The sequence below is a fragment of the Aureococcus anophagefferens genome (assembly GCF_000186865.1).
Source record: "Aureococcus anophagefferens unplaced genomic scaffold AURANscaffold_5, whole genome shotgun sequence".
In the NCBI taxonomy this organism is placed as follows: domain Eukaryota; class Pelagophyceae; order Pelagomonadales; family Pelagomonadaceae; genus Aureococcus; species Aureococcus anophagefferens.
This window is the reverse complement of record NW_008705565.1, coordinates 1,051,217-1,066,683: the sequence shown is the minus strand read 5'-3', so window position 1 is coordinate 1,066,683 and position 15,467 is coordinate 1,051,217. Positions and strand designations below refer to the sequence as shown.

Below are 15,467 nucleotides of genomic sequence, written 5' to 3'. Positions count from 1 at the left end.
AAAAGAAATCGATACTGGGATTCGAACCCAGAATCTCGTGATCCGTAGTCACGCGCCTTATCCATTGGGCCATACCGACTCGCGCCGTCTCCAACCCGCGACCCCGAAGGGCCGCGGAGAACAGAGAGGAGCTCAACTGTTGCAACTTTGCCTCACCACTACGGCTCGGTCGCGTTAGGCGCGGCGCGCGGCTTGGGGACGCGCGCGCGCCTCGCGCGAGGGCCAGAGATCTAGTCGGCCTTCCGTTGGCCGCGGAGGTAGTAGGTCCAGGACTGCTTCTCGCCCGCGGGGTCGACGCAGTCCACGAGCATGCGGGCCGTGACGACGGGCGGCGGCGCGGAGCCGTCGGCCGGGTCCACGGGGGTGAAGCTGACGGACGCCGTGTAGGGCGACCGGGCGTTGATGTTCGCCTTGCCGGTCGCGACGGCGAACTCCGGGTGGTCGACGGTGAAGACGAACTCGCGCGCCTCGGAGAAGACGTTCCTGAACTCGACGTCGCACTTGCCGCCGGCCTCGATGGTGAAGGGCCCCCGGGGCTCGGGCCGCTTGCAGACGCCCGTGAGCGTCGCGCGGTACTCGCCGCGGTCGCCGCCGTCGACGACGAGCACGTCCGAGATCGCGCCGAGGGCCTCGGGCTCGAAGCGGATCTGGAGCTGGACCTCCTTGCCCTCCCACTCGTCGCCGACGTCGGCGTCGATGGACGACGCGACCTCGAAGAACTTGGCCTTGGCCACGGAGCACGCGAACTTGGCCGCGCCGCCGCCGCTCGCTCCGAGCGGGAACGCGGGGAAGGAGAACGTCTCGACCTGCGCGCCGCCCAGAGGCGCCTCGAACTTGATCTGCGGGATCGCCGCCGGCGGCGTCGCGCCCAAAGTCAGCGTGTACTTGAACTCGCCGAGCTCCTCGATGTCGAAGCTTAAAGAGGCCTCGACGCGGTCGTGGGGCACCAAGGGCCGGAACTCGACCTCGAAGACGCCCTCGGGCGAGCCCTGCATCGTGCCGACCTTGGCGAGCTTCACGTGCGGGTTGTCGCAGCGCCACCAGTCCTCGGGGAAGGTCACGGACACGTCCTTCGGTAACGGGTTCTCGATGGTGATCAACCGCCGCGCGGTCTGGCGCACGGGCGCCTCGAGGCTCAGGGCGGAGATGACGCCCGCGGGCGTGACCTCGACCTCGACGGAGTGCTCGAGGTACTCGCCCGACGCCGGGTTCGTGAACCGCGCGACGGCGACGGTCTTGCCGACCTTGTAGGAGAAGAAGCGGAGCACGTACGCGCGCGTCTCCGCGGCCTCGACGTCGAAGGTCGACGTGCCCTCCAAGAACGTCGAGTCCAGGGACGCCGTCTCGTCGTCGAGGCTAAAGGCCACGTCGAAGTGCTGCGGCGCGCCGAGCCAGTTGGACACGGACAGCGAGATCGGCAGCGACGCCTTGGCGGCCGTGGACATGGGCTCGTGGACGAGCGTCTCCGGCGGGCCCGCGGCGCCCCGGAGGTGGTAGAGCAGGGCCGACCCGTCGGGGAGGGCGATGAAGAGCTCCGCGACGTGCTTCCGCGCCTCGCGCTCCTCGCCCTCGGCGGGCGGCTCGGCGTCCTCCGCGGGCGGCTCGTCGTCGACGGTCATCGTCAGCGGGAAGTAGGACACGTCGAGCGCCGCCTCGCCGTTGGCGGGGACGGACACCTCGCCCGGCGCCTTGAAGTGCTCGAGGGCCTCCATGTGCTTGAGCGTCGGCGCGAGGAACCACGGCTTGTTCGTCGGGTTCTTGACGACGACGGACTTCACGTCCGCGCGCCGCGCGACGGACTCGAAGTCCAGGGTCTGCTTCGACTCGTCGGGCTGGGGCACGCAGGCGCCGACGCAGGCGAGCCGCAGCGGCGCCGCGCCCTCGACGAAGAGCTGCATCCCGTCGACGCGCACGTCCGGGTCCACGCGCGTCGGCGTGAACGTCACGTCGAAGGCGACCTCCGACGACGCCCGGAGCACGCCCTCGAGGGGCGAGATCGTGAACAGGTCGCCGAGGCCGCTCCGGTTCCATTGAAACCGCGTCGCGATGTCGCCCGAGTTCTCGAGCTGGAGCCGCCGCGTGCGCCGCGAGCCCTCGCAGACCGCGCCGAAGCTCAGCGTGTCCGTCGACAACGCCACCTCCATGCCCGTCGCCCGGCCGGACACGGTCAGCAGCTGGCGCAGGCCCCCGGCGTAGCGCACGAAGACGGGCTCGCTGAACTCGCGCTGGCGCCGCTTCGGCGAGAACCTCACTTCGATCGTCGTCACGCCGCGCGGCCGCAGGTGGCTCACCGTCGCCGGCGATAACGTGACGTCCGCCTTGGCCAGGGCGTCCTTCTCGTCCACCAAATCGAAGCCTAAAGCCCTCGCGGACCGGTTGATGACCTGGACGTGCTTGACCATGTCCTCGCCCTCGCGGACCAGACCGAAGGCGCAGGACGCCTGCGACGGCTGCACGAGCTCCAACCGCGCGGCGACGCCGCGGCCCTTGACGAGCACCGTCACCGTGGACACGCCGTTGATCAAAAACGGCACGGGGAACGCGTAGTCCTGCATCTCGCGCGGCGTGAAGTGCAAAACGACTTCCACGTGCTCGCCCGGCGCCAGCACCCGCGGCCCGCACTCGACCACCAGCACCTTGTTCCGCGGCAGCGTGCAATCCAGGCTCAGGTGCGCGTGCGGGTCCTGGTTAGACACGCGGAGCACGACGGACTCGCGCGTCGGCGGCTGGCCCGGCACGACGATGAAACAGGGCCCGAAGTCGTGGTCGCTGAAGGAAAACCGTAGATTCGGCGCGACGCCTCTGCCCACGATCTTCAGCACGTACTCGTACTTGCCCGCGACGGCGACGACGTACTGCGCGCCGTCCAAGACGCAGGGAGACACGGGGTGGAAGGTCAGCGTCGCTAAGATGCGCCCGTTCTTGCGCACCGTGCCCGACGACTTGGCGCCGCTCAGGACCAGCATGGGGTTCGGGTTCGCGCCGCGGTCGATGACGTAGTCGAAGTTGAACTTGCCGCTGTTCGCGATCGCGAGCGTCTTCGTGAGCGTCTGGTTGAGGTGCACGGTCCCAAAGTCGACGACGTTGACCGCCGGCGACGGGTGGAGCTCGCTGATGCCGTCGCCCACACTTAAACCGACGCCCGAGTCGAGGAGCTCGCCGTCCTTCTGCGCCTGCGCGGCCGCGACGCCCTCGAGGAGCATGAGCTTCGAGTGGACCGCGTAGCCCTCGCCCTTCAGGTTCAGGTTCAGCTTCATCGTCTTCTTGCGCACCGTGCACATCAGATTCGTGTTCACGAGGCTCTCCTCGCCGGGCCGGAAGCTCAGCTCGATGGCCGCGCGGCCGTTCGGCGGCACGAGGCCGGACAGCGGCGAGATCTCGAGCGTCGGGTGGCGCCGCGGCGCCGCGCCCGGGCCGTCGTTGTCGATGCCGGGCTTCTCGAAGTTGAAGGCGAAGGGCAGATGCTCCGAGTTCACCAGGTGCACCGTCTCCGACGCCATGTTGCCCAGCATGACCGCGTTGAAGTCGACGCGCGTCCGGTCGAAGGTCACGCGCGGCTCCACGACCTGCCCCACGAAGAGGAACAGCTCGTCGATGCCGTGCTCGGGGATCTTGAAGCGGTAGAAGGCCTCGGCGACGCCCACCGTGTTCGGCGTGAACTCGAAGACCATCTCGCCCCGCTTCCCGGAGAGGATCATGCCGCGCGGCGTGCCGCAGCGCCACGCGGCGTGGGGTTGGCCCGACGGCTCCCAGACAAAGTCGTAGGACGACGCCGTCGGGTTGACGACGTGGAAGCGCTTCGTGTTCTGGACCCGGAGCCCCCGCGAGCTCACCTCGACGATGCGGACGTTCGTCGCCTCGATCTGGTCGCGGTGGCCGTGCTCGTTGAGCAGGTTGGGCTGGCGCCGCGCGAGGTAGTCGCCGTCCTCGTTGAGGTCGATGTGGCAGGCCGGGCGCGTCGCGCGGCCCCGGAGGCCCACGCGGACGGGCTCGAGCGGCGTCGGCGCCTCGGCGCCGTCCTCCGCGGGGGGCTCCGCGGCCGCGTCCGCCGCGGGCGGCGGCCTCGCGAGGGACGGCATGTCGGCCTCGAGGGCGTAGTAGTAGTCGTCGACCTCCATGGGCGCGAAGTGGACGCTGAAGGTCTGCGACGAGTTCGGCGCGACGTCGCCGCTGGACGGCGACACGGAGAAGGGCGACGGGATGGGCTGCATGACCGCGAGCCCCGTCGTCGGCCGCCGCCCGCCCGCGGTCTGGCTCGGGTCGCCGCCGGCGTTCGTGAGCACCCAGCGGTAGGGCAGCGCGATCGTCGACGTGTTCCGGAGCTCGAACGTCGAGCAGAGGCTCTGGTACATGGGGATGGTCTTGAAGGTCAGGCCCTTGGCGTCGCATTCGAAGCCCGGCGCGTCGGCGACGGCGACGCACTTGAGGGGCTGCGCCTGCTTGTCCGCGGCGCCCTCGAAGGCCGGCTCCGGGGGCGTCACGACGACCAGCTGCGCGCCGTCGTCCGTCACGGGGCCGGCCGCGACGCCCGGCGGCAGCTCGCCGGCGTCGCCCGCGGGCTCGCCCTTCTTGCCCTTGTCCTTGGCGTTGGACGCGCGCCGCTCCTTGGGCCTGTCGTCCTCCGACGCGACGCCGTCGATGATCGCGCGCTCCGCGGCCGTCGCCTCGCGCTCGACGCGCGCGTCGCTGTCCCAGGCGCCCTCGAGGAGCGTGTCCAAGATCAGGGGCGACTCGTCGTCCTCCGCCGGCGGCGTCAGCGCGATCTGCTGCGTGTCCAGCGACAGCTCCTCGTCGAGGCTCAGCGGCTCGGCGCCGGGCGTGAACGTCGCCGTCACCGTCCGCGACCCGCCGGGGAGCAGGTGCCCGACCTTGGGCGAGAAGGCCACGGTGGCGTGGTCGGGCCACTCGAAGCGGACCGTCCGCGGCCGCAGGTTCCGCACGGTGAACTCCGCGGTCAGCGCGGTCTCGCCCGACGCGAGGTTCAGTTCCCCAAACTTCAGTTCGTCCTCGACGTCGTCGGGCAGCTTCTCGATGGACACGTCCGTCTCGAAGGTCGCGCCCTTGAGCACGACCGTCGTCGCCTCGTACTTGTTGTCGAGGACCTTGAGCGCGAGCTTCGCGGAGACGTCCCGGGCCTCCGTCGCGGGCTCGCCCTCGGGCAGCGGCGCCCAGGGCAGGGCCTTGAAGGTCACGGTCACGTCGCGGCTCTCGCCGGGGGACAGCTGCACGGAGCCGCCGGCGTGGGCGCAGCCGAAGTGGCGGTCCGCGACGTTGAAGTTGACGAGCGCCGTCGCGTTCAACACGCCGTCGTTGCGCACCGTGAGCGTCCGGCTGCGGCTGCGGCCCACCTGGAGGCGCCCAAAGTCCAGGGACTGGCCGCCGTCGCCGTGGTCGACGCCCTCGATGGCGACGGAGGGGAGCGTGCCCCGGCCCGCGAGCTCGAAACTCAACGCGCCCGTCTCGGCCTCGGCGCTGTCCTCGACGGTCGCGGCGAACATGGCGCGGTACTCGCGCATCTCGTTGGCGTGGAAGTAGACCGTGACGTAGCGGTGCTCGTGGGGCGGCACCTCGCAGTTCGCGGGCTGGACCGTGAAGACGTCCGCGCCGCCGACGGACCGCGGGTCCTCGCGGCCGCCCTCGGCGGCCTTGGGCGAGATGGCGAAGTTGACGACGGCGGCGACCTTGTTCGGGTTCGTGATCTTGAAGCGCTCGCCGAAGCCCTTGTCGTCGTCCGTGAGGGCCGTCGTCCCGAAGGAGAAGACCTTCTCTTTGGTGGCGAAGATGGACCCCGCCTTGGCGGCCGCGCCCGGGTCGCCGCCGTCCGCGTCGCCTAACGACGCGATGACGGCCTGCTCCTCGAAGATCTGGTAAAAGTCGGCGCAGTTGATGCCCGGGCTCCGGGATTCCGCGAAGAGCTCGTACGCGGACGCCGCGGCGACGGCCGCGTCGCGGCCGTCGCAGCCCGCGACCGCGATCCGCAAATTGCCCTTGTGCACGGCGCAGCCCTCGGGGTTGAAGGTCACCGTGACCTGGAGCGACTGGCCCGGCTCGACGACGCCGCCGCCCGGCGCGACGACGAACTGGCCCAGGGACACCGCGCCGTCGGGCGGCGCCTCGGCGTCGCCGACGGACGGCGCCTGCGCGTAGAACGCGCGGCGCTCCTCGGCGATGGCCAGGGCGCGCTCGGCGCGGCGCTTCTCCGCATCCTCCGGCGCCTCGTCCTCGACCTCCTCGATGTCCGGCTCCTCGCGCGCGGGCAGGAGGCCCATCTCGACGGCCTCGTCCTCGTCGGCCGTCGCGATGAGGGCCAGGGGCGTCGCGCCCAACAACCGCTTGCGCGCCGTCGCGTCCATGTCGCCGTCGGCGTCGGCGATGGCGAAGGCGAAGGAGAACTTGCCCTCGTTGCGCAGGTCGAACTTGCGCTCCTTCGGCGGGTCGTTGAACTTGACCGTGCCGAACGTGAGCCCCCGGCCCGGCTGCACGCGGAACCGCGGGAAGAGCGACGTCGCGGCGACGGTCACGGGGAAGGACTCGACGGCCTCGCCCGTGATGGGCTCGCTGATCGTGCAGGAGATGTCCTTGTTGTCGCTCAGCTTGACCTCGCCGCGCGAGCAGAACGACACGACGACGCGGACGCTGCCGTCGGCCTCGATGAGCCCCTCGGACGGCGACACGGAGAAGATCTCCGTGTAGGCCGCCCGCCGGAAGCCGAACTTGAAGCTGAAGTCGTACTTGCCGCGGTTCCGGAGCGCGAAGCCGAGCTGCGCGGTTTCCCCCACGCGCATCTGCCCGAAGTCGAGCGTGCCCGGCTGCGTCTTCTCGTCCGCCGGGTCCACCTCCTCCGCCGCCGGCGCGCCCTTGCCCTTGCCCTTGGCCGCGGCCTTGGGGTCCTCGGGCGGCTTGTCCGGGTCCTCGTCCAAGACGATCGCGCGGATGAGGTACGCCTCCGCCTTGACGACGAGCTCGAGCTTGCGCACGCGCTCCTCGGACTGGAGGCCGCCCTCGTCGTCGCTGTACTCGACGAAGAGGGTCGGGTCGAGGGTCAGCGGCTCGACGGCGCTGAAGGACACGGTGATGCGCGCGCTGCCGTGGATGCCCAGACGCCCGCTCGCGGGCTCCACCCGAAGCTCGCGCGCGAAGGGCTCCAGCGCCGCGAGATCTAACCGCCAGGCCACGGGGCACAGATTCGCGTTCGTCAGCGTGAACTCGCGCATCTCGCTGCGGCCCAGCAGCAAACGGTCGAAATCCAAAACGGGCGTCGGCGGCGGCTCGTCCGCCGCGGGCTCGTCGTCCGGCGCCGTGACGCCGTCGCCGTCGCTCCAGGGCCCGCTCAGGGTCAGCTCCGGCTCGACGCCGGCGCAGCGCACGGCGAAGGCGTAGGGCTCCGGGTTCATGGCGACGCAGGCCAACAGCGTGTCGTCGCACGCGCCCTGCGCGCGCGGGAACGCCCAGACCTCCAAATCGCGCGTCTCCCCGGGCTCGAGCTCCATGCGCGGCGGGTCCGCGTAGAAGACGCAGGGCTGCTCCGGGTCCTCGGCGCCGCCGTCCGCCGGCGGCTCCGACGTCCGGAAGTGGAAGTCGACGGCCGTCGCGAACGGGCCGTTGTTGCTCATGCGGAACGTGTCGCAGTTCGTGCCCCGCACCAGCGTCCGCAGCTCCGCGGCGGCCTGGGCCGCCTCGGCCTCCTCCGGCGTGGGCTCCGGCGCGCCCTCCTCGCGCTCCGGCGCGGGCAGCCGCATGGGCGGCTGCTTCCACGTGAGCAGCGGCCCGAACTCGAACTCGTTCGCGTTCAATACGAAGCGCTTCGACAGGGGCTGGGCCCGCGGCGGCGGCCGGTTCTTGACGCGCGTCATGAAGACGTTGCGCGGGTCGCCGTTGATCGTCGGCACGGCGCAGGAGCCCACGCACGGTAACGTGAACTCGTGGCTCGGCAGGCCGACGACCTCGAAGCCGAGGGACGCGTGGCTCCTCCCGACCTGCGTCGAGAGGAAGTTGACGGCGAACTGGACCTCGGACTGGGCCGGGATGACCCAGCGCTTGGGCTTGGCCGGGGGCTCGTCGCCGCCCTCCGCGGCCGGCTCCGGCTCCGCGGCGTCCGCCTCCTCGTCCTCCTCGCCCTCGACGGGCTCGGGCGTCGTCGGCGGCGCCGCGACGATCGTAAAATGCTGCTGCGTGGACCGCGGCGCGCGCGGCGGCGGCCGGCGCACGAGCTGCTGCGTCACCGCGGGCGGGATCGGCACGACCGACGGGTCCGGGAGCGGCTCCGCGGGCCCGGGGACGGCGGCGAGGAAGCGCTCGAGGGGCGTCGCCGCGTCCAAATCCACGGGCTCGACGGCGGCCTCCGGCGCCGCGGGCTCCGGCGCGCTCGGCTCCGCGGACGCGGCCGCGGACGCCGCGTCGTCGGCGGCCGCGTCGGGCTCGTCCGCGCCCTCGGCCGCGGGCTCCTCCGCGGGCACCTCGACGACGGGCTCCTCGACGACGCCAAAGGTCACGCAGCGCGGCGGCGGCTGCTCCTCCTCGAGGACGTCCTCCGCGGCCTCCTCCTCCGCGGGCGGCTCCTCGCCGGCCTCGGCCGCGGCCTCGGCGGCCGCGAGCTTCTCCGCGGCCTCCGCGTCGGCCTTGGCCTGGGCCTCGGCGGCGACGACGGCCTCGAAGGCCGCCGTCGCCTTCGCCGACGCCTCGGCGAAGGCCACGTGGGGCGGCTGGACTGGCGCGGCCGCGGACTCGTCCGCGGGCGGTTCGACCGCGGGCCGGAGGCTCGACAGCGCGTCGTCCGCGACCTCCAGCACGCGCGACTGCACCGTCGCCGCCGCCGTCCGCAGCACGGCGACGCCGCCGACGACGCGCTTCGGGTCGTCGGCCGCGTCGTGCGGCGGCTCGGGCGCGCGCGCGGACGGCCGGGCTTTGTCCACCATCTGCGCCTTGAGCAGCGCGCGCGACGGCAGCTTCGCAGCTTCCTCGCCGTCCTCGGGCGCCGCCGCCGCCTCGCCGATGTTTTGGGTCTCCGCGAGGGGCGGGTCCACGAGGCCTTCGAGCGCGTGCGACGTCCGCGCGGCCTCGTCGTCCAAAGCCTTGAGCCGCGCGAGGTACTGGGCGTCGCTGAGCGTCAGCGTCGCCATGGTCGAGCCGGGCAGGGCCAGGGGCACGGCGCCGGCGACGACTTCCAAAACCGGCGCGCCCGGCGCGGGCTCGGACGCGTCGACGACGAGGCCGCGGCCCGAGTCCGCGCGGCCCGCGCGCCACGCGAGGCACGCCGCGAGGAAGTTGGGGTCGTCCAAACTCGGCTCGGGCTCCGGCGGCACGTAGCCCTCCTCGCCCTCGGCGGGCTCCGCCGGCGGCTCCTCGCCCTCCGCGGGCTCCGGCGGCGCGTCTCCCGGGACCTCGCAGCCGAGCGCCTTCCGCGCCTTCTTGCCCAGGTCGCTGCGCACGGCGCTCAAAGCGTGGACGCAGCCCAGGGGCGTGCAGACGGCGTAGCCGTGGGCCTCGGCGAGCTTCGTCGCGAGCTCGGGCCCGCCCGCGAGCGGCGGCGCGACCAGGCACACGTCCTTCGCGCGGCCGCTGCTCCGGAGCGTCTCGCCGTCCGCGGCGCCGCCCAAGGCGTCGGCGTCGTCCTCGAGGCCGTCGTCGGGCGCGACCGCCGCCTCCTCGGCCGCGGCCTCCTCGCCGGCCTCCTCCGCGGGCGGCTCCTCGCCCTCTTCTTCTTCGCCCTCGGGGCCCGCGTCCTCCTCGACCGGCGGGTCCATGTTGATGGGCAATTTTTCGCCTAAATTGCGCACGGGCAGGCGCAGCAGCCCGTCCTCGCCGAAGGCGTCGTAGGTCGAGAGGAAGGCCTCCTCGGTGACATATTCGTCGTCGAAGTCCAAAGAAAACACCTCGACGGGTCGATCGGACGCGTTCTTCATGGTCACGGTCGTCGCCGTCGTGCCCGGCCGGCCCGTGCCGTCCTCGAAGGGCAGCACGGGCCCGATCTCGACGACGGACGGCGAGAACTGGAGCTTCGCGGTCACGCCCGCGCCCGCGAAGTTCACGAGCCACGTCTTCGTGGACTGGTTCACCTTGAGCGGCAGCTTCAAGGAGCAGGGCCGGTCGTCGACGGGCACGAACTCGACGGCCACGTTCTGCTTGCGGCCCGGCAGGAGCGCGCCGGACCGCGGGCTCAGCGTGAACCGCGCCTCGTCGCGCGCCGCGCCCATGGCCTTCTTGAAGTCCCACTCCGCGAGCACGGGACTCGTGTTGTGGATCTGGACGTGCATCGTGCGGCCGCAGCCGACCCAGACGGGGCCGAAGTCGAGCGCCTCCGCGCTCAGCGAGATGTCGGGCATCGTCACGTTCGCCTGGAGCACGATGCACGTCAGCGGGCCGTTCTTCACGTCCACGGGCAGCAGGAGCTCCTTGTGGCCTAGACGCAGCGACTTCTTCGCGTTGAAGTTCACCTCGAAAGTCGCCGTCGCGCCCTCGGCGAGCCGCACGACCTTTTCGGGCTCGATCGAGAAGCCCGTGTTCGCCAACACCTTCTTCTCGAAGAACCAGCTCAGGGGCCCCGTGAGCGACGAGTTCGTGATGCGGAACGTGCGCTTCCGGTGCGTGCCGCTCACGACGTTGCCGAAGTCGCACGCGTGCCAGGCGAGCACGAAGCCGTGGTCGTGGCCGTCGCCGCCGTGGGAGGACGCGGTCGGCGGCGGGTGCGGGCGCTCCGCGTGGTCGCCCTCGTGCGTGTGGGGGCGGCTGTGGCTCCGCCGCTTCTCCTCTTCCTTCTTGAGGTGGTCTAAAAAGATGCGCCGGTTCGTCTCGGCCTCGATCTCGGCCATGGTGAACGACGGCTCGCGCATCGCGCCGGTCGTCTGGGCCGTCGACGGCTTCGGCGTCGCGGCGCCGGACGGCGGCGCCGAGTCGCTCGGCGGCGTCGTGGACGCCGGGTCGGTCTGGGCGTCGTTGGCCGCGATGGCGGCCGCGGCGCCCGCGGCGCTCGACGCCATGGGCAGCGGCGCGGCGAACGGCTGGGTCGTCGCGGCGGGCGGCGGCGGCGGCAGCAGCTCCGCGGCGTTGAGGCGCTCCTGCTGGAGGAACTCGCGCGTCTTGGAGATGGCCGACGCCCAGGTCGTGCCCAGGTCCGCGCCGAGGTTGTGGGCCATCTTCTTCGCGTCGCGCGGCAACGACACGGACACGGACGCGTAGATGCCCGTGCCCGTGATGGGGAAGTCGACGGGCTCGAAGTGGGCGACCTCGATGACCAGGTTCTCGCGGAAGGTCTCGGGCAGGCCCGGCTTGAGGCGCACGACGATGGTCTGCTTGTCGTTCGCGGCGACGCGGCCCGTCGTCGGGTGGACTTCTAAGACGTCCGACGCGGACCCGACGGCCGGCGGCTCGTCGTCGTCCCGCTTCGCCAGGAGGCCCGCGAGGTCCAGGGACTTGCCCAGGGAGATGGTGAAGGGGAAGGCGACCTTGCCCGTGTTGACGATGTTGAACTCGAGATCCTCCGACTTCGTGTACAACACGTTCCCGAAGTCGAGCGACGCGCGGTCGAGCTTGTAGCCCACCGTCGACGCCTCGCCTAGAAGCACGATGTTGTACTCGGGCCCGCCCTCGACCTCGCAGAGGCACGTGCCCTTGAACTTGCGGCCCGCGTGGCCGTAGTAGATGAAGTCGACGTCCTCGACCTCGCCGGGCTTGAGCCGGCTCCGGATCGGCAGGATGTCGAAGACCTGGTTGATGGGGATGTAGGGCTTCTTCGTCGTCGACGTCGCCTTGGACGCCTCCTCGTCCTCCAGAAAGGCCCAACTGAAGGCCGTCTCGACCTTGGAGCAGTTGGTCACGCGGACGCGCATCGTCATCGTCGTGTCGTTGAGGATGCACCCGAAGTTGACGACGCTGTACTCGAAGTGGAGGTTCGGGAAGTTGATCTCCCCGACGAGGCCGACGGAGTCGCGCTGCGGGTGCTGGTGGTAGGCCACCGTGAGCCGCGTGTCGAGCTTCTGCGACTGGCGGTCGCCCTTGTAGCCCGGGTCGAAGTCCACGCGGACCGTCGTCTCCTCGTCCGGCTCGAGCGTGTGCTCCCAGGCGTCGACGCTAAAGGGCACGGCGCAGCGTAGGGCGAAGACGAGGGGGAGGACGGCGTTGTTCTTGAGCGTCAAGGCTTGGGACTGGGGCTGGATGGGCACGTCGGGCTCGTGGTCGTGCACGAAGCCGAGCGACGGCGAAGAAAACGAGAGGAGCGGCTCGATGACGTCGGCTTTGACCGTCGTGTAGAAGACGGGTTTGGATTGCTTCTCCTTGTGGACGCGCGTCTCGCAGACCATCTTCTCCTCCAGCAGGCCCTTGTGCGTCGAGTAGCCCCGGAACGTGAAGATCGCCGCGGTCCTAGGCCGCAATTCCACCTCCTCGGGCACGACCGTGAACGTCGGCGCGCCGACGTTGGCCTTGGGCTTGGCGACGACGGCCGACGAATCTTTGCCGCCGCCGGGGCCCTTCTTCTCCTTGTCGTCCGCGGCCTTGGCGCCGCGGTTCTTCTTCGACTGCGTCACCAAATGCTGCTGCCAGGTCTCGTTGACCCACTTCAACACCTGGGGCCGGCGCCCCTTGTTCTCCAGCGTGATCTTGCGCTCGAAGAAGTTCGCCGTGAACTGGGCGCCGAAGTCCAACACCTTCAGGTCCTCGTGGCAGAACATCGTCGTGCCGATGCCGCGCGCGGACAGGGGCATCATCAAGTTCTCGCCCTCGGCGACGACGACGTGGAGCTGGTCCCGGTGCATCGTCGTATCATCCAGGCAGGCGACGACTTGCAGGTCCACGGCGTCCATGGGCGCGAGCACGGACTCGCGGACGTCGACGCGAAATTTCGACCGCGCGTTCTTCACGAAGGTCTTGAAGGGCGCGGGGATGCAGCAGTTGTTGCGCAGCGTCACCGTGCGCGGCGCGTCGACCAGACACTCCGTCGCGCCCCAGCTCAGCTCCTTGGGTTCGATCGACAGGTCCGGACCGCAGACGACCGCGGTCATGGTCGCGGCCAAGGGCGGCTGCGCGGAGCCCGCGATGGACGTCGTCAGCGGCAGCCGGAAGTTGCCGAGCTTGTGGCAGCGCACGGTGACCGTGACGCGCACGATGCCGCCCGGCGGGATGACGCCCGCGCCGGGCTCGCACGCGTACTCGCCGACGACCGTCGTCTGGGGCTCCTGCGCGGCGACCGCGTAGCGCGCGGACAGCTGGTCGTGGCCGTTGACGAGCACGAGCTCCCGCTCGTAGGGGTACCGCAAAAAGCAGCGCTCGAAATCCAATTCCTGCTCCGCGACCGTGACGTCGGGCACGAGGCACTCCGCGGAGATGGGCAAAGATAAGAGCGCGTCGCCGACGCCGGGCACGTCGACGACGAGGTAGAAGTCGTAGACCTTGACGGACATGGGCGTCAGCGTCACGGACACGCGCACGGTCTCGCCCGGCGGCAGCGTGCCCGTCCGGGGCTCGACGACGAACTCGTGGCGGCCGAACTGGCCGTCCTGCGGGATCGACAGGTTGAAGTCCATGGGGATGTCCGCCGTGTTCGTGAGGTCCAGCGTGCGCACGTGGGCGAAGGAGTAGGAGCACAACCCAAACTCGATGATGTCAATATCAAAATTGAAGGTCGGCCCGATGACGTGGCCCTTGAACTGGCACGTGAGCTTCTCGTTCGACCCGTCGAGCGCGACGTCGACGAGCTCGCAGAACTCGCCGAGCGTCGTCCCCATGAAGTGGACCGTGAGCTCTTCCGAGCCGCCCACGGCCAACACGCCCGACGTGGGCGAGAACTGGAACGTCGTCGTCGGCGGCGGGAAGAGCTTCCACTCCGCGGGGATGTCGCCCTTGTTCGTGATGCCCAGCGAGTACTCGTAGGGGCTCGAGATGAAGACGTCGCCCATGTCCAAGACGTCGTAGCTCAGCGCGCCCTTGGGGCCGATGCCCAGGCCCGTGAGCCAGATCGGGAGGCGCTCCTCGCGGCCCATGACGTCGAGGTACGCCGTGCACGCGTAGTCCGCGGCCGTGTCCGGCCGGAACGTCACGCTCACTTCGATCTCCGACAGGGCCCGCACTTCCCCGCTCAGGGGCTTGATCTCGAAGTTCTCGTCCGCGAAGACCATGTCGTCCTTCTCGAGCGCCTGCCGGAGGTGGCGGTACTTCGTCGTCAGCGCGGACCGCGCGGCCCGCGTCGCGCCGGGCACGTTGCCCTCGTCCCCGCTCAGGTCGCCGTCGGACTCGTCGGACTGGGGCTGGTTGGAGAAGCCGTGGCCGTGGTGCGCCAACGCCGCGAGCTCGTCCTGGCGGAGCGTCTCCTCCAGGTGCGCCTCCTCGAGCTGCTGCATGCGTTCCAGGTCGCTGTGGAGCCGGCTCCGCTCCGCCTCCTGCTCGGCCATGTTCGAGAACTGCTTCCAGCTGAAGAGCACGGGGATCTCGCTCGCGTTGCGGATGCGGAAGGTCGTCTGGGAGCTCAAAGAAACGTACGCGGGCTCCAAAGCCACAGAGTTCGCGGACAGGTGCACGTCGACGTCCTCGGCGATGCCCTTGAGCGCCACCGTGACGACGCGCGTCTCGTCGCCGAGGAATTCCACCAATAACGTGCCGCTGTAGGGCTCGACCTTCTGGGGCGTGAAGCTCAGCTCGAGCGTCGCCATCTGCCCGACCTGCGTGATCGACTCGCTCGGCGACGCCTGGAAGATCTCCGGCGTGTCGCAGGACAGCTTGAAGACGGCCGTGCAGGCGCCGATGTTCTGCACCAGTAGGGACCGCTGCTTCGTGCTCTTGACGGCCGCGGTGCCGAAGTCGACCTCCTCCGGTAAACTCAGCGCGGCGCGGAGGCCGAACGCGCGCACGGGCACGATGAACTTCTCGCGCTCCGTGCAGCACACCAGATCGACCTTGTACTCGCGCACCTCCTGGGGCCGGAACTTGACCACGAAGCAGACCTCCATGCCCGTCGCGACCTTGCTCTGCTTGAGCGTGACGTCCTTGCCGCGCGCGTGCGGACCGCTCACCTCGAAATAGGGGCTCTTGGGCTGGAGCACCTTGATGCGCCGCGCCACGTGGTCGTTGTTCCGAAAGCGCAGCGTGCGCTCGATGCAGGAGAAGGGCGCGTAGTCCCGGAACCGCACCTCCGTCGGGTACGGCTGGAACAGCGGCGTGTCGATGCCGACGCTGCTGTGCACCTGGGTCGTGTTGTCCTCGAGGCACAGCAGCTCGATGGGCTCCATGGCCTTGGGCTGCGCGAACGATTTCGGGGCGTGGCCGCTCGCCGGCATGGTCGCTACCGAGCCGCCGGCGCCGCCGGCGCCGGGGGGGCTCTCGGCGGCGGCGCGACGCGCCTAGCGGAGGCCGGCGCAGCCCTTGTCGCCGGCGCGGCGGCGCGTCGTCCGAAGGGCTCCGCGCGTCAGCCGGTCGCGAGAGACGGCGCCCCAAGCGCCGCGCCTCGCGTCGTGCTGCAGCCGCTCGGCCAAACACCTCTT

The 15,467-nt window shown here is 70.5% G+C and overlaps 1 protein-coding gene across 1 annotated transcript; it reads right to left on the bottom strand.

The window, feature by feature from the left end:
* Positions 1–230: 230 nt before the first annotated feature.
* On the bottom strand, positions 231–15,263 carry AURANDRAFT_62593 (hypothetical protein; the record flags this gene model as incomplete). Its single annotated transcript, XM_009036646.1, has 1 exon — positions 231–15,263. The coding sequence occupies one exon, from the start codon at positions 15,261–15,263 to the stop codon at positions 231–233; it is 15,033 nt and encodes a 5,010-aa protein (XP_009034894.1).
* Between the last annotated feature and the right edge of the window lie 204 nt (positions 15,264–15,467).